Source organism: Cetorhinus maximus, chromosome 19 (assembly GCF_964194155.1).
Source record: "Cetorhinus maximus chromosome 19, sCetMax3.hap1.1, whole genome shotgun sequence".
Lineage (NCBI taxonomy): Eukaryota > Metazoa > Chordata > Chondrichthyes > Lamniformes > Cetorhinidae > Cetorhinus > Cetorhinus maximus.
In genome coordinates, this window is record NC_135897.1 from 36,479,015 (window position 1) to 36,502,894 (window position 23,880).

Genomic DNA, 23,880 nt, shown 5'->3' on the forward strand with positions numbered 1-23,880 from the left:
TTGTAGTTTTGTTTGTTTAGATTTAGGATCCTAGTTTCAGATTGGGCCTCTTCACTTTCCAACCTAAGGAAGAATTCTATCACATTATGGTCACTGTCCCCCAAAGCACAAGATTATTAATTAACCCCTTCTCATTGCACAAAACCACATCTAGGATAGCCTGTTCCCTAGTCAGTTCCTCAACATAATGGTCTAAAAAACCATCTCATACACACTCCAGGTATTATTGCTAATTTGATTTGCCCAGTCTATATGTAGATTAAAGTCACCCATGATTACTATAGCATCCTTGTTACATGCATCTCTAATTTCCTGTTTAATACTATCCCCTACCTTACCACGAATGTTTGGAGGCCTATAGACAACTCTCACTCATATTTTCTGCCCCTTGTTGCTTCTTAGCTCCACCTAGACTGATTCTACATCTAGATTTTCTGAGGTAATATCCTCTCTCACTATTGCACTGATTTCATTCTTAACTAACAATGCTACCTCCTTTCCATTTTTGCCTGTCCTTCCTAAATATCGAATACCCTTGGATATTCAGTTTCCAGCCTTGGTCACCCTGCAGCCATGTCTCTGTAATCGCAAACATATCGTACCCGTTTATATCTATTTGCGCTGTTGATTCATCTACCTTATTGTGAATGCTCCATGCATTCAGATACAATGCCTTCAGACTTGTCTTTTTACACATTTTTTTGTACTCTGACTCTATTTGCTGCGAGCCCCTGTTTCCTCTACCTTCCACTTTTGCTTTTTACTTTTCTGCCTTTTATTTCTATCTTTGTTTCCCTCTCGTGTCCTCTCACTCAGGTTCCCAACCTCCTGCTTTTAAACCCTCCAGAAAGTACTATCAAATACGCCTACGAGGATATTGGCCCCGATCCTGCTGGGGTGCAACCCGTCCAGCTTCTACAAGTCCCATCTTCCCCAGAATTGGTCCCAATGCCTCAGGAATCTAAATCCACCCCTCCTACACCATCTCTCCAGCCACGCATTCATCCGGTCTATTCTCCTATTCCTGATCTCACTAACTCGTAGCACTGGGAGTAATCCTGAGACTACTACCTTGGAGGTCCTGCTTTTTAATTTATTTCCTAGTTCCCTATATTCTGCTTGCAGGACCTCATCCCTTTTTCTATCTATGTTGTTGGTACCGATATGGACCACGACCTCTGGCTGCTCACCCTCCCCAGTCAGAATGTCCTGCAGCTGCACTGTGGCATCCTTGACCCTGGCACCAGGGAGGCAACATACCATCCTGGTGTCACATCTGCAGCTACAGAAGTTCCCCTTACAATAGAATCCACTAAAACTATTGCTCTCTCACTCTTTTTTTCTTCCCCTGTGCAGCTGAGCTATCTGGTGCCACGGACTTGGCTCTTGCTACATTCCCCTGAGAAACCATCTCCCCAGCAGTATCCAAAACGGAAAATTTGTTAGAGAGGGAGATGGACCGAGGGGCCTCCTGCACTACCTGCCCAGTGGCTTTGCTCTGTCCGGTGGTCACCCACTCCCTTTCTGCCTGTGCACTCTTTACCTGCGGTGTGACCACCTCACTGTACGTGTTATCCATGAAGATCTCAGCCCTGTGGATGCTCCACAGTGACTCCAGCCACTGCTCCAGATCCGAAATGCAGATTTCAAGTAGCTGCAGCTGGAGACACTTTCTGCACACATGGTCACCATGGACACTGGAAGTGTCCCTGACTTCAAACTTCGCACAGGAGGAACATTCCACATGACCGAGTTGCCTTGCCATGACTTACCCTTAAATTACTCCCTTTAATTTGACCTCCTCTAGTTTAGAGGATTTTAAGGACAGTAGGAATACTCACCAAGTCCTACTTACCAAGGCTGCTGCTCTTCTTTCTGAGGAAAGGTAGAAAATGAAAGGATCCTTACCTCTTCACCGAATGACCTCACTCACCGAAGTCCAACTGAAGCATTCAAATTCAGCCCAAAGCAGCACACCAGTGCAGACAAAAGCAGCACTATAGATGGCTTGCTTTTACGCTGTCTGAATCTAGCTTCTGAAAACCTGTTTAAGCCAGTTAAACAGGTTTTAAAACTGGTTTAAGCCAGTTACTAATTAAGTAGTTGCAAGCAGAGCCACGTACCGCCCTCCCACAGCTGATGAATCAGTGGTTTTCTATGTTGAACACCACTTGGAGGAAGTACTGAAGGTGGCAAGGGTGCAGAGTGTAGGTTGTGGAATCCCTTAACTCTTATCAATTGCTGCTTATGCTGTTTGGCACACAAGTAGTCCTGTGCTGTAGCTTCATCAGGCCGACACCTCATTTTTGGGTATGCTTGGTGCTGCTCCTGGCATGCCCTCCTGCACTCTTCATTGAACTAGGGTTGATCCCCTGGCTTAGTGGTAAAGTGCGGGATATGCCGGGCCATGAGGTTACAGATTGCTGTTGAGTACAATTCTGCTGATGCTGATGGCCCACAGCACCTCATCGATGCTCAGTCTTGAGCTGCTAGATCTGTTCGAAATCTATCCCATTTAGCATGGTGGCAACACTACACAGCAAAATGGTGGGTATCCTCAATGTGAAGGCAAGGTGGTCACTCCTACCAATACTGTCATGGACAGATGCATCTGCAGCAGGCAGGTTGATGAAGATGAGGTCAAGCATGTTTTTCCCTCTTGTTGGTTCCCTCACCACCTGCCGCAGACCCAGTCCAGCAGCTATGTCATTTAGGACTCAGCCAGCTCGGTCTGTGGTGGTGCTACCAAGCCAATCTTGGTGATGAACATTGAGGTCCCCCACCCAGAGTACATTCCATGCACTTGCCACCCTCAGTGCTTCCTCCAAGTGGTGTTCAACATGGAGGAGTGCTGATTCATCAGCTGAGTGTGGTGGTGGAGTGGGGGGGGGGGGGGGGGGGGGAAGAGAAGGGGTATGTGGTATGTGGTAATCAGGAGGAGTTTTCCTTACCCATGTTTGACCTGATGGTATGAGACTTCATGACGGCTGGAGTCGATATTGAGGACTCCCAGGGTAACTCACTACCAACATACCACTGTACCACCACCTCTGCTGGGTCTGTCCTATCAGTGGGACAGGACATACCCAGGGATGGTGATGTCTGGGACACGATCCATAAGATATGATTCCGTGAGTATGACTATGTCAGGCTGTTGCTTGACTAGTCTGTGACACAGTTCTCCCAATTTTGGCACAAGACTCCAGGTGTTAGTAAGGAGAACTTTGCAGGGTAGACATGGCTGGGTTTGCCATTGTCATTTCTGGTGCCCAGGTTGATGCCAGCTGGTCTGTCCAGTTTCATTCCTTTTTATTAACTTTTTAGCAGTTTGATACAACTGAGTGGCTTGTTAGGCCATTTCACAGGGCATTTAAGAATCAATGACATTACTGCAGATCTGGAGTCACATGTTGGCCAGACCAGGTGAGGATGGCAGATTTCCTTTCCTAAAGGACATTAGTGAACCAGATGGGTTATTTTTTACGACAATCGACAATGGCTTCATGGTCATCGTTAGACTTTTAATTCCAGGTTTTTATTGAATTCAAATTCCACCATCTGCTGTGGTGGAATTCTAACCTGGGTCTGCAGAGTATTACCCTGGGTCTTGGGGTTACCAGTCCAGTGACAATACCACTACGCTTTAAAATCAAATGGTCTCCAAAGAAAGAAGGATTGATTTCCATTTTTGACTCCTCGTTGAGGCAATAGTACTACAACCGCATGCAATAAAATAGATTAGAAGATTCTAACCTATAGGTGGTTATTGATTTTTATCGTATCATCGTCAGAAACCTATATAGAATTGCGTTAGCATTGTGGAAGAAATTAAAATAACAAACATAACTTTATGGTCAATCAGAACCTGAAGACTGGATGGTGCAATTAGTTATGCACCATACTTTCATTTTTAGGCCTTGTCTTATAAGCCAATTATCTCTTTATGTTGGCTGCAAAATGAGTTTAGGCAGTCCTCCAGTTCTTACAACAGAACACTTTCCCCTAGGCTGCTATGAAAAATATTACCTGGTTCAGTTGGAGTATCCTTGTAAGACTGGGGCTGATACAAATTGCTGAGACAGAGCTAAATGAGCTTTACACATTTAGCAGCTAACCATGGTATACTTATACTTGACCAAGTAGTTTTTGTTCCATTCCAAAGCGCTAATAAGCCTCACCTTGAGTAAAACCTCAAGTTGTTTTTTAAAGCAGAATTTAATCAGATATACAATTCCAACCAGCACAGTGGGGCGATTAAGTGATAAAATTAAGCTATTTTAAATGCATTTACACAGAAAACATACATTTCCAAAATACCTATCCAGCAGTTCCACGTAGCGATGGATGATTTCTAGAGTCAGAAGCTCATTGTCTTGTTCTTCTATTGCACAACAGAAAAATAAACTAGCAAACCTGAGGGACGGACAAAAACAAAAGCCCAGAAATATGCATTTATATGCAGCACCTGAATTATTGACAGTACAGTTTTATAAGCTTTATAATATTCTTCAATTTACGTAACAGTTTTTCAGATATTCCAATGCGAACTACTGATTTTTCTATTTGTGAACATTTAATGATCAGTGAATTAGAGATCTTTGTTAATAAAGGAAACAATCCTTTGAAATAACTTTACAATAACTGAAAAAATCCAACAGCAATTTTACTGAATTGTGTATTAAATAAATTGTATGCAAAGATCACATCTGTTAAGTATTAGAAATTCACATAGATATTATTTATGACAAAACCTCAAAATTGCATAGATGTGGCTTAAAAGAACTCTAGAAGCCATTAATATACTTGGAAACATGCCTTAATGGTTATTACATACATGGATAGAGTAATCAAAATAGAGTCAGCAGAACAGCTCTCATCTGAGTAGTTCATGGATATGGCTTTTGTATGCCTATTTTTGATTCATGTGATCCAATACCAATTTTGTGAAGTCTCTCTGTCCAGCAGCCAGGCAAACACTTCTGCTGATCCAAATCAGAGTTATGCAAATCAGAATGCAAAAGCAGACCTGATCAAATTACTGGGCATTTCTCCAATATTTTGTTTTGCCAGTCATCTTCCACGTGAATGGAAAAAGCTTGCCATATGGTTACAAGAAAATGTGTATTTTGAATTATATTTTGGCATAGGGTGATAATGTTGGTGATTTTTTTTTTAAGTGGCTTGCATTTGAGTACGACATCGCCATTCTCTTGACACCAACATGCAACATTTCTCCTATGCACCATTTTAGTGAAAAAATAAATGCTATTGCACTTAAAATTTTGCTACAAAAGGAAATTTTCCCCCATAAATGATAGTCAGGGAATACATCCCATGAATAAACACTTTGCCTCATCTTTGAGGGAGGGAGAGAAATAAAAACAGGAATCAATTAAAAGAAGCTCATCATTATTCTTCCTGAGGGCAAAAATATCATTCTTCAAATCTCATTTCTCCCTTTATGGCACCAAATCCTTTCCTGGATTCTGACTATGGGTGAAGCATTCTGGCTGATGTCTGACAGTTTCCCCTCGAGCTGAAGCTTCAGCTTGTTATCTTTGTTAAGCCATTCGAAAATTAATTCTGCCACCACAGAATACTTCAATTTTATGGTTCTCTGATCAAATATAAAGCACTTAGTGAAACTATACTCTAAACAGAGACTACACAAAATAGAAAAAAACTTGAACTGAGTGAAGTATTGCCAGAATCTAGATGAAATCTACCAAATTACTGCATGATATAGTATCCATATTATTAGTAAGAATCCCTTAAATATACATGTTCCAAAATATAAATAGAAAACAGATGTGTGGAACTTCTATTAAGAATCAACAATATAGAGAGAACTAATTTTCACTGAGTTTCTAAATTTACATCATTAATGAAAAGTGATCAGATTCACAGATGATACCAAATTGAGGAGGGAATAGGAATAGATGAATCCAAGGAGACACCTGGAGACAATGCATAAATAGATAGAAAAGTGGGAAATTAAATTTAATGCGGATAAGTGTGAATGAAAATGGTTACTAGGTGAATGCTGTCAAAATAGCAAAGTTTAAGACTGAAATGAATATAGGAGCAATCGGTGATGGACCAAGTCCTCAAATGTGCCTAAGGACCGCATGGCAGCGATAAACAAAGCAAATAGAATGGTGAATGCTTCAGCTAAAGCAACTGAGTACAAGTCTGAGAAATTTATGTTTAAATTGTGCAGGGCTCTGGGCAGACCACACCTTCAGTAACATGGTCATTCAGATCAGTGAGACCCAAAAGAGATGTGTTACACATTAAACAGTATGGTAAAGGTAAATCTCAACACTACAGGCAGACAAAAGACATTGGGGCTCAGTTTGATTTTGTACAATAGTTTAAATAGGCAATAGCCAATCAGTAGCCTGTTTTACATCTTAGCTAACTTTGATTTCAATTGAACTCATAAACATTGGTTGTTAATTATTGTCTAACAACTGAAAAATGGATGACATTCCAACCTAACTAATCAAAATATTTATGCCAGAAAGTGGATGAGTACTTGCTGAAAAGTGAAATGGCGTAAAAATGGGAGCAGAACGGTGGAGCTGGTCCAGACTCATTTCCCACCACTGAAATTAGAAGAAGAATTGGCAGAGGGATGAGAAAAGATCCAGCTGCAAAGTCTGCACATATGATATATCGCTGGTATGGACTGGTGACGTAATGAGGGAGTGCTGCACTGATAGAGGAGCCATATTTTGGATGAGATGTTAAATCAAGGCCCAATCTGCTTGCTCAGATGGATGTACAAGATTCCATGGCACCATTTTGAAGAAGAGCAGGACAGTTGTCCTCTGAGCCTTTAATATTTATCTTCTCTGAACACCACAAAACCAAATTATCTGGTCACTATCACACTGCTCTGCTCAAAGTGGCTGCTGTGTATCCTATATTACAACAGTGACTACACTTTAAAATCACTTCAATGGCTCTGGCAGGAGGCAGAGATTGGGGATAAGGGGGTCCTTCTCAGGATGGCGGCCGGTGACTAGTGGAGTTCCGCAGGGGTCAGTGTTGGGACCACAACTTTTCACTTTATACATTAATGCTTCAATAAAGCACTTTTTATTCCTTCATGGGATGTGGGCATCACTGGCATGGCCAGTATCTGTTGCCCATCCCTCATTGTCCTTGAACTGAGCAGCTTGCTAGGCCATTTCAGAGGGCATTTAAGAGTCAACCACATTGCTGTGGGTCTGGAGACACATGTAGGCCAGGCCATGTAAGGACAGCAGATTTCCTTCCCTAAAAGGACATTGGTGAACGAGATGGGCTTTTACGACGATTGGTGGTAGTTTCATCACTGAGACTAGCTTTTCATTCCAGATTTGTTATTGACGGAATTCAAATTCCACCAGCTGCCATGATGGGATTTAAACCCATGTCGCAGAACATTAATCTGGGTCCTGGATTACTAGACCAGTGACATTCCCACTAACTCATCATCTCTAGTGACATTCCCACTATACCATCATCTGCCTCTTTGTTTATATGTTATGATTTGGTTGAATCCCAGAATTGACTGGGAGATGAGCCTAGCAGGAAAGACAGTGGAACAGCAATGGCAAGAGTTTCTGGGAGTAATTTGGGAGACACAGCAAAAATTCATCCCTAGGAAGAAGAAGCATACTAAAGGGAGGACGAGACAACCATGGCTGACAAGGGAAGTCAGGGACAGCATAAAAGCTAAAGAGAAAGCATACAATGCGGCGAAGAGCAGTGGGAAACCAGGGGATTGGGAAGCCTACAAAGACCAACAGAGGACAACTAAAAAAGAAATAAGGAGGGAGAAGGTAAATATGAGGGTGAACTAGCCAGTAATATAAAAGAAGATTGCAAGAGTTTTTTTTAGATATATAAAGGGTAAGAGAGAGGCAAAAGTGGACATTGGGCTGCTGGAAGATGACGCTGGAGAAGCAGTAGTGGGGAACAAAGAAATGGCGGAGGAACTGATTAGGTACTTTGCGTCAGTCTTCATGGTGGAAGACACGCGTAACATCCCCAAAGTGCAAGAGAGTCGGGGGCAGAGGTGAGTATGGTGGCCATTACCAAGGAGAAGGTGCTAGGAAAACTGAAAGGTCTGAAGGTGGATAAATCACCTGGGCCAGATGAATTACACCCCAGAGTTCTGAAGGAGATAGCTGAAGAGATAGTGGAGGCGTTAGTGGTGATCTTTCAGGAATCACTGGAGTCAGGGAGGGTCCCAGAGGACTGGAAAATTGCTAATGTAACTCCCCTGTTTAAGAAGGGAGTGAGGCAAAAGACAGGAAATTACAGACCGATTAGCCTGACCTTGGTTGTTGGTAAGATTTTAGAGTCCATTATTAAGGATAAGATTTCAGAATACTTGGAAGTGCATGATAAAATAGGGCAAAGTCAGCATGGTTTCATCAAGGGGAGGTCATGCCTGACAAATCTGTTAGCATTCTTTGAGGAGGTAACAAGTAGGTTAGACAAAGGAGAGCCAATGGATGTTATCTACTTGGACTTCCAGAAGGCCTTTGACAAGGTGCCGCACAGGAGGCTGCTCAGTAGGATAAGAGCCCTTGGTGTTAGAGGCAAGGATAGAAGATTGGCTGTCTGGCAGGAGGTAGAGAGTGGGGATAAGGGGGTCCTTCTCAGGATGGCGGCCGGTGACTAGTGGAGTTCCACAGGGGTCAGTGTTGGGACCACAACTTTTCACTTTATACATTAATGATCTAGATGAAGGAACTGAGGGCATCCTGGCTAAGTTTGTAGATGATACAAAGATAGGTGGAGGGACAGGTAGTATTGAGGAGGCGGGGAGGCTGCAGAAGGATTTGGACAGGTTAGGAGAATGGGCAAAGAAGTGGCAGATGGAATATAACGTGGGGAAGTGTGAGGTCATGCACTTTGGTAGGAAGAATAGAGGCATAGACTATTTTCTAAATGGGGAAAGAATTCAGAATTCTGGAGTGCAAAGGGACTTGAGAGTCCTAGTCCAGGATTCTCTTAAGGTTAACTTGCAGGTTGAGTCAGTAGTTAGGAAGGCAAATGCAATGTTAGCATTTATTTCGAGAGGACTAGAATATAAAAGCAGGGATATGCTGCTGAGGCTTTATAAGGCTCTGGTCAGACCACATTTAGAATATTGTGAGAAATTTTGGGCCATGTATCTCAGGAAGGATGTGCTGGCCCTGGAGAGGGTCCAGAGGAGGTTCACGAGAACGATCCCAGGAATGAAAGGCTTAACATATGAGGAACGTTTGAGGACTCTGGATCTATAGTCGATGGAGTTTAGAAGGATGAGGGAGGATCTGATTGAAACTTACAGAATACTGAAAGGCCTGGATAGAGTGGACGTGGGGAAGATGTTTCCATTAGTGGGAGAGACTAGGACCCGAGGGCACAGCCTCAGAGTAAAGGGAAGACCTTTTCGAACAGAGATGAGGAGAAACTTCTTTAGTCAGAGAGTGGTGAATCTATGGAATTCATTGCCACAGAAGGCTGTAGAGGCCAGGTCATTGAGTGCATTTAAGACCGAGATAGATAGGTTCTTGATTGGTAAGGGGATCAAAGGTTACGGGGAGAAGGCGGGAGAATGGGGTTGAAAAACTTATCAGCCATGATTGAATGGCGGAGCAGACTTGATGGGCTGAATGGCCTAATTTCTGCTCCTATGTCTTATGGTGATTAGGGATTTTTAAAATTCTTTCATGGGATGTGAGCATCGCTGGCAAGGTCAGTGTTTGTTGGCCATCCTTAATTGGCCTTGAACTGATCTTTCTAGGTCATTTCAGAGGCCAGTTAAGAGTCAACCACATTGTTGTGAGTCTAGAGTTACATGTAGGCCAGGCCAGGTAAGGGTGGCAGATCTCCTTCCCTAAAGGGCATTAGTGAACTAGGTGGGCTTTTGCGACAATCGATAGTTTCATGGTCACTATCACTGAGACTAGCTTTCAATTCCAAATTTATTAACCGAATTCAAATTCCACCAGCTGCCATGGTGGGATTCGAACCCATGTCCCCAGAGCATTAGCCTGGGACTCTGGATTACTAGTCCCGTGACATCACCGCTGAGTTTAGTGTTGAGGGAACAGGGGCAAGTTTCATCACCTTTGGTTTGAGCTGCTGAAAATCCTAATCATGATTTGTATTGGAATAGGCTGTGGTTTAAGTGATTCCTTTTTTTGGATTCATTGAGAGGAAAGCAATCAAGGCAGATTAAATTAACACCAACCTTTCAACTCGAATACTGGCATCACAGAACAACAGATGGAATGGGACAGAATAAAAATTCAATAAGATGGCAAAGAAAATTACTGAAGGAAAGAGAGGAACTGTAAATTCTTTGTTTTGCAATAGTCATTCTAAACTAAGCGCCTGCTAATAAAATTCAATTAAAACGAAAATGGAAGCTTCTTCTTATTCTAAAGAATCAACAGCTCTGAGACAGACGTGTCAGAAACAGCTGGTGCCAGTTCTAGATGATCAATCATCTGAATTGAAACTGGGTTTTGTTTTCTATAGTGCAGTCACAGCTATATTAAAGTTCAATAATCTATACCCAGTTACTAATTTGAGTAAAAAGTGAAATGTTGTATAGATCTGCATTATTAAGAGATAATTCAAACCTTTTATAAATAATTTTGAGATCCCGCCATTCCACAAAACTACACATTCTGGGTTGTCGAGTCAGCACAATTTGAACAAGTTCCCGAGTAATCTTTTTCTTCTCTTTTTCAAGCATTGTAGTATACCACTTCTGGAGCCTCAATTTGCCTTGACGGCTGAAAAGCAGCATAAAACGCATCTGTGAAAACAAATATTTATTCTTAAGTACTCAATATAGAGGGAGTTCTCGTGTCATACTGGGTAGCACCCCTGCCTCTGACCCAGAAGCTCTAGTTTCATGTCCCACTCCCAGCACTTGATAGCTGAGGAAGGTGTGTTCATAATGCAGCCAGCCAGGTTACTTATCAACCTGAAAATCCTTCCAACACATGCCAATGGCAGGTTGTAAGAGCAGGAGAGATTCCTGGTCAGCCATGTGATAGAAAGGAAGTTGAAACCTCTACCATCACTATCCATAACTCTCCAGACTGCACAACATGCATGTAAAAGTGCATGTTGCCATAACAACTCAGACTCAGAGTGATCTGTAACACACCACCTTCACTCAATATTGTACCTTGATTTGCTCCTAGCCCCATTGTGCCAGTGCTTCCACTAGAGTTGGAGGCAAGATGATCGTGCAAAAGTAGCTCAGTGTGACAAAATCAAAGACTAAACATGGAAATAAATAAGCTGCAAGTATAGGAAGTAATGAAAGCACACACCAGGTCAGTTAGAATCTGTGGAGAGAACAGGTAAATTAACACAACATTGTTCAGTTCTGATGGAGGACTTATTTGAAGTCTTCATGCTTAGTTGCGTTCCATAAAAAACAGAAAATGTTGGAAATATTCAGCAGTGCTGACAGCATTTGTGGATACAGAGCAGAATGAAATGTTTCAGGTCAAAGATCTTTCATATAATCTGGGAAAAAGGTTTCTCCGTGGTGCAGGTGCTGTTTTGTGCTAGCCTCGCTGGTTGCCATTTTGGTGAGGTTGTTAGCACAAGCACAGGGAACCCCCACTAGAGGTCTGCAGAATAGCCACATTGTGAAGTCAATTAGCATGTAACGGTGATTTGATGCCAGCGCTGCTATGTTGCAGCTCAACACTCCAGGTGATGATCTCACACAGCTGAACACACTTTCAACAGCAGGAGGGATCACCCCACCAGTACTATTTAAAAGGGATCATCTGCTACTTTCAAGTTAATTGCTAACTGATTTCTACTGATCTGGCTGAGTTTGTAGAACTGCTTGGTGGCTTCCAGAGTTGTTTAAAGCTGCTGACATCTAAAAGGGAAAGGTATGGTACGTGCTGTAGGAGTTTATCCTGACTTCAAGGATTCTGCAAAACCCACTTACTCCCAAATATGAGTTCAGAAGAATGTAGCCCCCTTGGACTACTTCATGATAGGGAAAATACTCACCAGGCTCCTTAGACAGCACCTTCCAAACCCATGACCACTACCATCTAGAAGGACAAGGGCAGCAGATAGATGGGAACACCACCACCTGGAAGTTCCCCTCCAAGCCACTCACCATCCTTACTTGGAAATATATCTCCGTTCCTTCAGTGTCGCTGGGTCAAAACCTTGGAACTCCCTTCCTAACAGCACTGTGGGTGAACCTACAGCACATGGACTGTAAAACTTCAAGACAACAGTGCCCCACTACCATCTCAAGGGCAATTAGGGATGGACAATAAATGCTGGCCTAGTCAGTGATGCTCACATCCCATGAACAGATTTTTAAAAAAGAGCTCTTAGAAGGAGGCTATACCCACCCATGGTGTTCAGAGGGCAACTGTCCTCCCTGAACCTCAGCAAGCAATAATCTATCTGGTGTCTCCACATCGCTAAGAATGGGTGCACACTGAACACTGCAGACACAACTGCAGCCTCAGAGCAGGGCTCAAACAGCATTGCCAATGACTGTGAAGGTTACTATGGCCCTGAACTTCAATGCAGCAGGCTCCTTCCAGACTGCAGAAAGCAATTTTTGCAAAGTCTCCCAGTTTGCAGTCCATTGGTGTTTAAATGAGGTTATGGAGGCTCTGTATTGAAGACAGTTAAACGCATTTCATTCTCTCTTGCCAGAGGGGAGCAGTTGGAGCTAGCATGCAGCTTTGAGATTACCAACTTTGCCATGATGCAGGATGACATTGCACACATGTTAACTTTGAAATGTACACAACTAAAAGGGATTTCACTCCCTTGATGCCCATCTGGTGTGTGTTCATATACAGCATATAATGCAAGTCAATGACCAGTAACCTGGCAGCAGTTAAGCTATCTTCATTTTGCACCGGTCTGCTGCACCAACTGCCTTCAAGCCACTATAACGAACCAGAGGCTGATTAATGGATGATAACGCTTGCTGCTGACCACATGGCATAACTCCAGTTTACCAACCCACGTACATATGGGCAGCAAGCACATAACAAAAGCCATATTACTATACAAACCATTGGGATGCTTAAACAATGCACCAGTTGCCTGGATGAGCCTTGCAAAACTAGGAAGAGGAAGGAAGAGAAGGAGGCAACCCCTCTCTGTCTGAACTGATTGTGAATGACTCAACTTACTATGGTACCAGTAAGAGTAACCACAAATTCCCCATTCACCAACAGTCCCACACCTTGCCTTCTGTCTGTCACTGACCATCACAGCATCTCCTTGGCCACAAGTTAAAATAAAAGTCCCCACAAAATAAACAATTCAAACCAAATTTATAAAATCAGACCAATGCCATGTTGCATACAAATTTCAACCAATCACCCTTGTTCATTCCCTTAATGCCAGCTTCCCTGTGCCTCTGCCTGTCCTGGTGCTCCGATACAGTGCTACCCCAGTGACTGCAACATGCTAGTGGAAGGCTGTTGACTTTCAGCAAGAGATTGTAAATGGCTTTTGATGACCACTTGTGGCAGCTCAGACCCTAGAAGGCCCTGCTTTGGACTGCACCATCTTGACATGGGCAGCAGTAATCTGGGCTGATTGGCTGACAGGCAAGTGGAAGAGCACAGGTGGAGTAGCAGTGTTGGGAGGATGAATGCGATCGTCCTGACAGAGGGCAACAGGTTCATGCTCCATGGTGCCACTGCCATTAGCGCAGCACTGCGATATCTGCACATTTTCGTACTTCATCCAATTTCACAGTCGTCATTAAGGCTGACACATCAGTGAAATACCAAGGGAATGAAGCATCATTTTTCAGTTGAGATGTTAAACTGAGCTCCCCCCTGCTTTCTCAGGTGGATATGAAAAATCTATGGCTATTTTGAAAAGAGCATGGGAGAAAACAACAGACCGATGTCAAAGACAGTTTCTGATTCAGGAATGACAGTTAAGATTATGGAACATAAAATGTATAGACCTTATGCTCCTGAGTGAACAGGAACCTGATTATATTCAGAACATGTGGCACCTGGAAAAACCACAGGTTTACAACTTACCTTAGAAAAGTGTTTCTTAAACTGGGGTCCACGGATGAACAGTGGTTGGAGGTGGATTTGTTGTGGATGGCAGCTGAGTGCAGCCATCATATGTGCAGCACAGACTAGGCTGGCTGTCTCACCTGGGAAGGGGATGTGCATAGAGGGGAGCGCTGAGACTGACAGAAGATGGTCAAGTAGGCCTTCAGTTACCAAGGCTGGTGGCGGGTGCCAGGAGAGTCCAGCCTTGTTTGAGGGAGAGGAACTTTTAAGTACTACCTACTAACTAAAACTCAAAAGATAGGGCACCTAAACACGAATGAAATCAGGTATTTAGTATTCTAATTTCCATGGGGGATGGTCTGTGATAACTAATCCATTTGAAAAGGGGCCCTTCAACCAAAAAAATTTTGGAGAACCACTGTCTAAGAAAAAGACAGTAACTGTAGAGTAACACAACCTTAATGAAATAACAGGCAGACTTGTATAGCATAATTAATACATAATTGTTCTAAAAAATAAAACTCGCTATATAAACAAGTATACTAATAATATGCATACGATGCATTGTTACATTATAAAAATTATTTGAAATACTGCGAATCATACTACTTAATGGCAATTTTACCTCTGGAATTTAACTCGTGCATATTTAAAGGCATGTTTTCTCATATTTAAGAAAATGACAAAGTATTTTACAACAACATTGCTGAACCTGTTCAACCTGTTCCCAGGTTTGCACTATCCTCTAGGGATTCTTTTGAAGTGTTTTGTAATATGAAAACACAAGCTTCTTACCAAACATCCTCAAATAGACACAGCAATATCCCTAACACAGAAAAGAGAGAGCGAGAGGGAGGTGGGGTGTGGGCGGGGGGAAAGGTGTTGGGAATGAGAGAGAGAGAGAGAGAGAGAGAGGGAGGGTGGGGGGGGGAGGGAGAGAGAGACAAGTGCACAGACTTCGAATGAAGAACTAGTAAAGACACCTTTCCAGATATGTCAGGTGTGTACCTACTCACCTAGTCAGCCAGAATTTTATTGATTTTGAGCAAACCTAATTACCAGTATGAAATTTCAATATACCTACCATTCTGAACTGATATGTTAGAAATGTGTTCACATCTTTACATTCAAGAAATTGTAATTACTTTCCCAGAATTCCTCAAGGTAAAAGCTCCTCCCTATTTCGCAATGTCTTCAGAACCCACATGCAAATTAGTTTGTGACCTTTGACTTCAACTGCAAAAATGGCAACATTCATAGTTTCTTTAATATTCACTTCCCCTTCTGTTCCTTTTCTTTATCTGTAGCTTCCTTTCTCCACGCAGCTTTATTTATTTTTTTGGAAGATGATGATTCTGCTGTTTGAAATATGATAATTAACCCCAGTGAGAATTATTGATTACACCTCATTTACTAAAATACAGGACATTGTACACATGTACAAGGTGACTTTTATAATACAATTCAAAACATTTTGCCTGTAATTCCTTCACTTATTCATTAATTCATTCATAAAAAAGTTCAATCCTTCAGCTTGACTCACTGGCAAATCATAGGATAACATAGTACAAGGATATATGGCACAGAAATAGTACATTCTGCCCAATCAGTCCATGCTGGCATTTTATACTCCACTTCAGTCTCTTCCTATCTTTCCTCATCTAAATCCTCATCAAATCCCTTCTTCCTCATATGCTTATCTTGCTTAAATGCATCAATGCAATTCGCAATGGTAACGAGCTCTACATTCTCACCACTCTTCTGAATTTCCTATTGGGTCTTTTGATGGCTCTCTTATAATAAAAGCCTCTAGTTGTGTTCTTCCCCATGAGAGGAAACATTTCCTCTATCCATTCTTTCAAAATCTTTCATGATTTTAAAGGCCTTAATGATGTCACCTCTCAGCATTTTTCCAACAGAAAAGAGACCCAGCCTGTCAATAATTTCCTGATATGTATACCCACACATTTCTGGCCTCATCCTTATAAATCTTTTCTGCATCCTCTCTGGTGCCTTTATCCTTTTTTTATAATAATGGCAAATAGAACTACATGCAGCACTCTTAAGTGTGGTCTAACCAAGGTTCAATTCAGCCTTAGCTTAGCTTCCCTACTTTTCAATTCTCTCTCTCTAATCCTAGTGCTTTGTCAATTCTGCTAGCTTATTAATATTCTCTAGCAATTTATTCAAGTCTTCCACAGTATGGACTATTCCTCCCATTTTGTGCAAATTTAGAAATTGTGCTTTGGGTTCTGAAGTACAAATTGTTAATGTCAATTGTGAACAGCAGTGGTCCCTGCACTGATCCTGTGGAACACCACTTCCTACCTTCTGCCACTCTGAATAACTATCCCACTCTCTGCTTTCTGTCTTGAGGCAATCCATTCTGCCACTTATCCTCTGACTTTACATTCTCTGGCTATATTCATTATTCTATTATGGGGCACTTTATTGAAAGCCTTTTGAAAATCCAGGTAAATTACGTTGGTAATGCAGTCATTGTCTACTCTGTTGCCTCCGAAAATAAGGGGCGGAATTTTACGGCCCTGCTGTGGTGGGCTGGGGCCGGAAAATGCGGCAAGTCATTCAAATGTCCATTGACTTCGGCGGGGCTGGAAAATCCTGCCAGCAGGAGGGGCCGTAAAATTCCACCCAAGGTTGGCCAAGCAAGATTTCGCTTTTTGAAATCCATGCTGAATACTCATTATTCTAAGTATAAAACATGAAGCTTTAAATTCATTAATATAATTTATAAATTGTGAATAATTACTGTAAGTTTACCCAACAGCATTGCATCCATTTTGCCCATTTTCTTTTTGGCCTGCTATTCCATGCTGCTGCAGTACAATAGTGACTACTTTAAAAGTACTTAATTAGCTGTGAAACACTTTGGCATGTACTAAGTTATGAAATGCTTAAGCAAATCTAAATTCTCTCTTTCGTTCATCAACTACACGAAAGAGAGCACACAGGCAACTGTCAAATACTTCTCAAGCCAGATCTCTGGCCTAAAAGGTGACTCTTCTGTAGGTTTTGATGTGCCCCTTGGTTCCTCTTTACTGTAACACTGTCGAGATCAGGAACTGATGAAATGGAAGATCAAAAATGGTACTGGAGAAAACGATTCTTCACAGTTGTTGTCTTTGTTCCGTTTTTTTTTATTTTTCCCCATCCTTGAAATATTGGTATAAATCATAATTATCATGGGGAAAGTCATTTATATTCTACAAGGCTCAACCTACACAAAAGGAACATGACTTTCTGCCATTTTGACTTCACACACACTAAGTGAGAAACCGAGGATAATGAGGTTGAAATATTACTATTTTTATGTGCACAATAGAGAATTCCCAGGCGGTTACAAAATATATATTCTGATTTGAAATTCCATGAACAATTCTGTAATGAAAGAATTTGACATTTATGAAAGATTCTTGCAATGAACTTTGATGGGTGCACAGTCCTCTTTATACTAAAAGTACAATTAGTAATTTCACTGACAAAACTAATTAACACCAAAATTGTACCAACTTTAAAAATAATTACATTTTACAATACACTATTCCAACACCTAACATATTTAAATACTCTGAATTGTTCAGACCAGTCATGCATATAATTCTTTTAAAACTATCAATATAATGTTTTGTAGATAAATAATTTTGTAACTTTAAGTTGTACTGACTGGCAGCAGGAGGATGATGGGGAGGTTGTTTGATATTTCTAAGTTAGTGTTGACAGATTTGTCCTCTGAAAAACTGTTCTCATGGAAAACAATAGGAAATTGGCACCATAAAGCTCTAACATCCATCCGTTCCCTAACAACATACATTCTTCATCAATCTTCATTTTTCAACACAATACCGAAGACTGAACAAACTGTTAACATGTAATGCCTATCAATATTCATGCATCACTCATTACCCAAGAATTCTTGAGGGTTGTGAGATAACCTTGATAAATAATACCACTCAGCTTGAACAATAACAGTTAATGCAGAGACAAAGTGCGTTATAAATATCTATTATTTTTTTAACCCTTTTTTTAAGTTTAAATCTATGAAGAACAAGTATGAAAATTGACCACAAATAGTAGAAAGTTCTACAGAATGCAAGTCATTTTTCAAAGGGAGTATGATGAATCACCTTGGCAATGGAACTAGTCAGAGTTATGAATGGCTTAAATTTGGTTTGATACTCCAGTGTTTTGCTTGGCTATCTTTACAAGTCAGTGTGATTCCTACCCATGGACATTGCCTCTCCCAGCAGACTTTTTAAGCATCACATCTGATCAAAATCCATTAGTACTATGTCTGACTAAATCAATTAATTTTCTTTTCTTTAATTCCCTCTTCTATTAGATTATTTTACTTATTACTTTTTAATGTCATAGGCATTTAAAAAAATTATCAATCAAATTTTATGATGTCTGATTTCTTGCTGCTTGTCAGCAAATTTCAAGTACCAGCATTTTATTTCATCCAATAGCTATATTTATAAATAAAGGGTCATAAAAAGTCAGGTGTGTTGACTATTTAAAAATCTGCTTTAAGGTTACAATTTTAGGGAATTTAAAAAATGAAAAAAAATGGGTAGGAAAAAATGACCCAAAAAGACTAGTCAAATATCACTGAAATACAACAAATCAAGGGAGGGATTTAAATAAAAATGCAGTCACACTGAAAGACAACCCAAAATTATATACAGCTCATGAGTGTATCACTAGATCCTCATTTAGTCCCTAGGTAGCTTTTTTATTTTAAAAAAGGAAAAGGAGGAACCTATGGTTATTGTTGTGGCTCCTGCCACTTTTAATGGTGGAATAATTCTTGGAGATTACAAAAGAGGAACAAATATGTGTGATCTTGCAATTAGTAAACAATACCTTGGTGTGTGTTCCAGGGCAGCCTTTGACTTGATTGTTGGCTTTTTCAAAACTATCTTTCTAAATCATAATTTAGCAGCTGGCATTATTATTTTAACAAAAATAATGAATTAACTGATGATCATAGGGACCAAACTGACATAGTCTGCACTTCTCAAAGAATGAAGCAGAAAATTTATGCGACAGGTACCATAAAATCAACGCTTTTAACAATCAGGTTCAGAAATTTTGCCTTTCACATTTTCCCATGCAGTAAACAGTACTGGTATGAAAATAGCTCTTTTTAAATAATCTTCAAGGACTTATCAAGGTCACTTCACTGGTTTACAGTGATTAGATGGATCAATTTTGTTTTTTTTTGAGGAATCACATTCTGCAATTCTGTCAATTTCTGTCATGACAAATACAATAACCATTGGTTTTGATATATAGATAGGTTAAGTGAGTGGGCAAAGATCTGGCAAATGGAGCATAATGCGAGAAAATGTGGAATTGCCCTTTTTGGAAGGAAGAATAAAATAAGAAGCATATTATCTAAATAGTGAGAGATTGCACAGCCCTGAGATGCAAAGGAATCTAGATGTCCTGGTGCATGAATCACAAAAGGTTAGTATGCAGGTAAAACAAATAATTAGGAAAGCTAATAGAATGTTATTGTTTATTGCGAGGGGAATTGATTACAAAAGTAGGGAGGTTATGCTTCACTTATACGGGTACTGGTGAGATCACATCTGGAGTGCTGTGCACAGTATTGGTCCCCTTAGTTAAGGGAGATATAAATGCACTGGAAGCAGTTCAGAGAAGGTTTACTTGACTGATACCTGGAATGGGAGAGTTGTCTTATGAGGAAAGGTTGGACAGGTTAGGCTTGTATCCACTGGAGTTCAGAAGAGGAAGAGGCAACTTGATTGAAACGTACAAGATCTTGAGGGGTCTTGACAGGGTGGATGTGGAAAGGAGGTTTCCTCTTGTGGGAGAATCTAGAACAAGGGGCTCTCTCAGACGGTAATGAGTCTTTGGAACTCTCTTCCTCAAAAGGTGATGGAAGCAGAGTATTTGAATAATTTTAAGGCAGAGGTAGATAGGTTCTTGATAGGCAAGAGGGTTGAAAGGTTATTGGGGGTAGGTGGGAATGAGGAGTTGAGGTTACAATCAGATCTGTCATGGTCTTACTGAATGGAGGAGCAGTATCGACGGGCCGATTGGCCTACTCCTGCTCCTAATTCATATATTGCTTATGATTCTCATGGAAACTCTCTTACAAACTTCAGTGTGAATTTTATATTAATTTGACCAACAAATGGATTCCCTGTTTTTAACATGAGATACACGATTATTTCTACTTAGATTTGAAAGCATTGAAAAATAGTACAAATTCTGGAAAATATGGACCAATACTTTCTCAGTGCTCATCTGCTGATTAATGCAAGGCTACTAACATTTTAAATGTGTCAGTAAGATTATTGCCAAACATCAGCTGAATTGGAACTTGCGACAGTCAGAATGTCCTGATATCCAGCAATGGAATCCGATTACCATGGGTGAGTTCCTGCAGTGGCAACGTGAGAGGGACGTCTCTCCAGGTGCTCCTTCCCCTCAAGGAGTCAGGCCGGGACCCTCGGGCACCCAAAGGGAGGAGGAGTGGCAGCTGGACACCCCTGGGTCATCCACTCAGGAATCTCAGAGGCTGTCCTCTCGCTCTGAGTCCTTTTTTGCCTGTGGCCCCCTCAATCTCGTCCTCTGTCACTGTAGAGGGAGCAGCTGGCCCACAGGAGGACAGCCAAAGCAAGCCAGGGCCCTCAAGGCCTCGGCTCTCCAGAGAATGCACGCCAAAGTCATCAGAGGCAACAGGGCCAACCATTGCACAGGTTGTCTCCACCCCTGCTGTGGATGTCAGGGCAGCACCTGGAAGAAGTGGTAGACCTAGAAAAGTTAAGAAATTCTGATCACAAGTGGTTGCACGGGTGAACACATTTTGTCACTTTATAATCTGAAAATATATTCGCTTTCACTGAATAATGTGTAATGTTGTCTTTCAGATTCATTGACAGGCTTCACGAGTCCTCCCCCTGCATCTGCCCCCACCCCACTAGCAGTTCAGCTGCATACAGTTGGACGAGTGAATCTGGAGGGAGAAGTGTGTGTGGAAGGGCCTTTCAGAGCCTCGTGTAAGCACTCTCCCACGTATGCGGAGTCTTCCTCAATCACACCCATCTCACTGTCCCGAGCATTTTCAATGCTGTCAGCTGGGGTTCTCTTTCAGTTGTCCATCTGAGCTGACCTGCATCTCCGCTCACCCACTGATCACACTCCCATGCAGCACCTGTGCCTGTCCAACATGAGGCTCTGCTGCTTTCGATTTGAAAAACATGGTTGTAGTCAAGTTTCTCGTAAGCTCCACCGTCCTTTCCCCTCCCCCAGTCACGTATGTCCTTTCTCCCATCACAGTGTACCCCCTGGCATCACCTTCTACCCGCCCACCATCACCTACCAACCCGGACCCTTTTCTTTCCAGGATGTCCAGGTGAACAAGCACATTCCCTAACTTCCTGAAGATCCCATCCCCATCCACATTGCCCTCCCTGACCTCCTCTTCTCACCCCCGGCATCTGTGTCTGCCTCGGAGAGTCCCCACCAACCACCCTCGCTGTCCCTTCTACTGCTACCATCGTACCCTCACACCCTCGCCCTTCCACCTTTCCAGCTCACTCTGCCCCCTCACATACTCACCATTCCCTTCTACCACGCACACCCTCAGTTCACTCCCCAGGAGGCAGTCATTGACTCTACAGTACCATTCCTTGCATGTTCACCTGGACATCAGCCCTCCCCGCCACGCCACTTACTCCCTAGCTCACACTTACTCCTTACCCCCCGCCCTGACTCTTCCCTTTACACCTACATCCCCACTTGCCAATGAGAATGCCTTCATTCTCCCCTGTTACTCCCTCCCCCCACCCCCCTCCCCTCTCAACCTCCTCCCCCACCACCACGGTACACCTTCCTCTCCCACTACCCCTCTCCCCCTCAAACCCCACCACCCCCCCCCCCCCCCCACCACCCCCCACAGTGCACCGTCTCCCACTCACATCTGGACCTTCCTCTCCCCCCACCCCCTCATCGATCATCCATAGCAGCCCATGGCCAAGGCCGTGATGCTCCAAAGCAGACCTGAGACATCAACAGAGACCTGCCACCTTCTGCAAGCTGCTTCATGGTGGAGCCAACCCCATGAGAATCCACCCAGCATGCGATGTATGTATTTCCCAGGGTCCAGTAGCTGTAGGGCTCCAGCATATTCTTCTCCTCGGGTGTCTGCGATCTGAGCAAGGCCCTAACAGTAAGTCCCAACTCCTGCACATCATGCTTGTCCAGACGTGTTCTGGGCCAGTGTACTTTCCTGCTGGTGTAACGGAAAATCTGGTGTGGGGGGCCGATTCCGCAGAATGCAAAGTGGGTTCACGCTGGCTTCCAGCGGGATTGGCGTTCTGCTATGACGCACACCATCAGATGATTCCCTGTGATTTCACACTGGCATGAAACCAATTTTTGGCCTTCTTGCCATATTGTCCCCCGCCACCACACCCCCCCTCCACAACCTCCCGCCCCCGCCGCCCACATGACGCCCAATGCCAGAAAATTCCAGCCATGGTGTCAAATCTTATGTTCATTAACAAATGGATAAAGGTTTGGCAAACACTTCAAGATCCCCGAAATGTAAATGCAGTGTGCCTCCATTATAAAGAAAGTGCAGGATAGCAAGTGGCACTCTTGCCTTATCATCAGGTCTGAGCTGAAAGCAGGTAGAGGGCGGGTTAAGCAGTGCTACAGGATCTTTAAATAAATGAATACAGGTCACAAAGGTCCGATATTTAGAGAAAACATTACATTGCACCATAGAATGCAGTAGTAATTCAATTATTTGTAAAATGTTTTCAGTATAAGAGATATACTGTATTGCAGAATGGATGAATGCATTCCCACTGAGCTCACTAGATGGTGCCAAACTGTACTATTTAAGAGTCCTCACATGATACTCAAGGCCCAAACTCAGATCAGTTGCCAATGGTTTGAGATCCTGAAGAACCAAGTACAAACCTACTACTTCACTGAAAGGCATCCAGGAAAATAGCAGGTAGTGGTAATAACCTGCCAAGAACTAGCATATATTGCTGCAAATCTGCACTTCATATAGTGAATATCTGTTGGACTCAAAAGGTTTGGGCATTGTTGCTGATTTAAATGAATCCTACATTTAAGGTTTAAAGTTTTACTTCCTGGGAATGAAACTGGTACAAAGAGCACAGATCTATACAAATATAGTCCAAGACATCTTTGCAATGCGGTGGCTATCCATTGTTGTTGGTTGACTTACGCACCAGTTGTAGTGCAGTATATTTTGGCCCAGGTTCTCCTGGGGTTGGGGGTGGGGTGTGGGGGAGATGACAGTAAACTTATCAGCTTTCACCATCGTTACCCCTTTAGAGCTGACTGCAACTTCAGGATAAAAACAGAAAATGCTAGAAAAACTCAGCAGGTCTGACAGTATCTGTGGAGAGAGAAACAGTTAATGCTTCAAGTCTGTAGGACTCTTCTTCAGAACTGAAGAGAAGTCATACGGACTCAAGACATTAACTCTGTTTTTCTCTCTCCACAGATGCTGTCAGACCTGCTGAGTTTTTCCAGCATTTTCAGCTTTTATTTCAGATTTCCAGCATCCACAGCATTTTGCTTTTCTTTTATGCAACTTCAGGATGTCAGGCATGCACAGATTAACAAAGAAATCCTGAAGTTGTGGTCTGCCATTCGGGGCTCTGACACTGGCTGCACAGTGTGTCAACCTCGCAGCCCCTCACTCCGACCCCAGAGCCATAATCATGAAATCAGCAAGAATTTCAACTTGCCTGCTCCCACATTGCTGTTGGAAACCCCCTGCAAAGTGACA

General features: G+C 42.3%; 1 protein-coding gene across 2 annotated transcripts in view; it reads right to left on the reverse strand.

Moving 5' to 3' along the window:
• The window catches only part of ap1s3a (adaptor related protein complex 1 subunit sigma 3a), a 153,542-nt gene that overhangs the window by 124,045 nt on the left and 5,617 nt on the right, over positions 1-23,880 (reverse strand). For both annotated transcript variants that reach the window (XR_013579592.1, XM_078563723.1), the window contains exons 2-3: positions 10,635-10,813; positions 4,305-4,413 (exon numbers count right to left, since the gene is read on the reverse strand). Coding sequence is in view for 1 of the 2 variants with exons in the window: in XM_078563723.1 (XP_078419849.1) it covers positions 4,305-4,413; positions 10,635-10,813 (288 nt within the window). In the remaining variant the exon portion in view is untranslated. The remainder of the gene's footprint in view (positions 1-4,304; positions 4,414-10,634; positions 10,814-23,880) is intronic.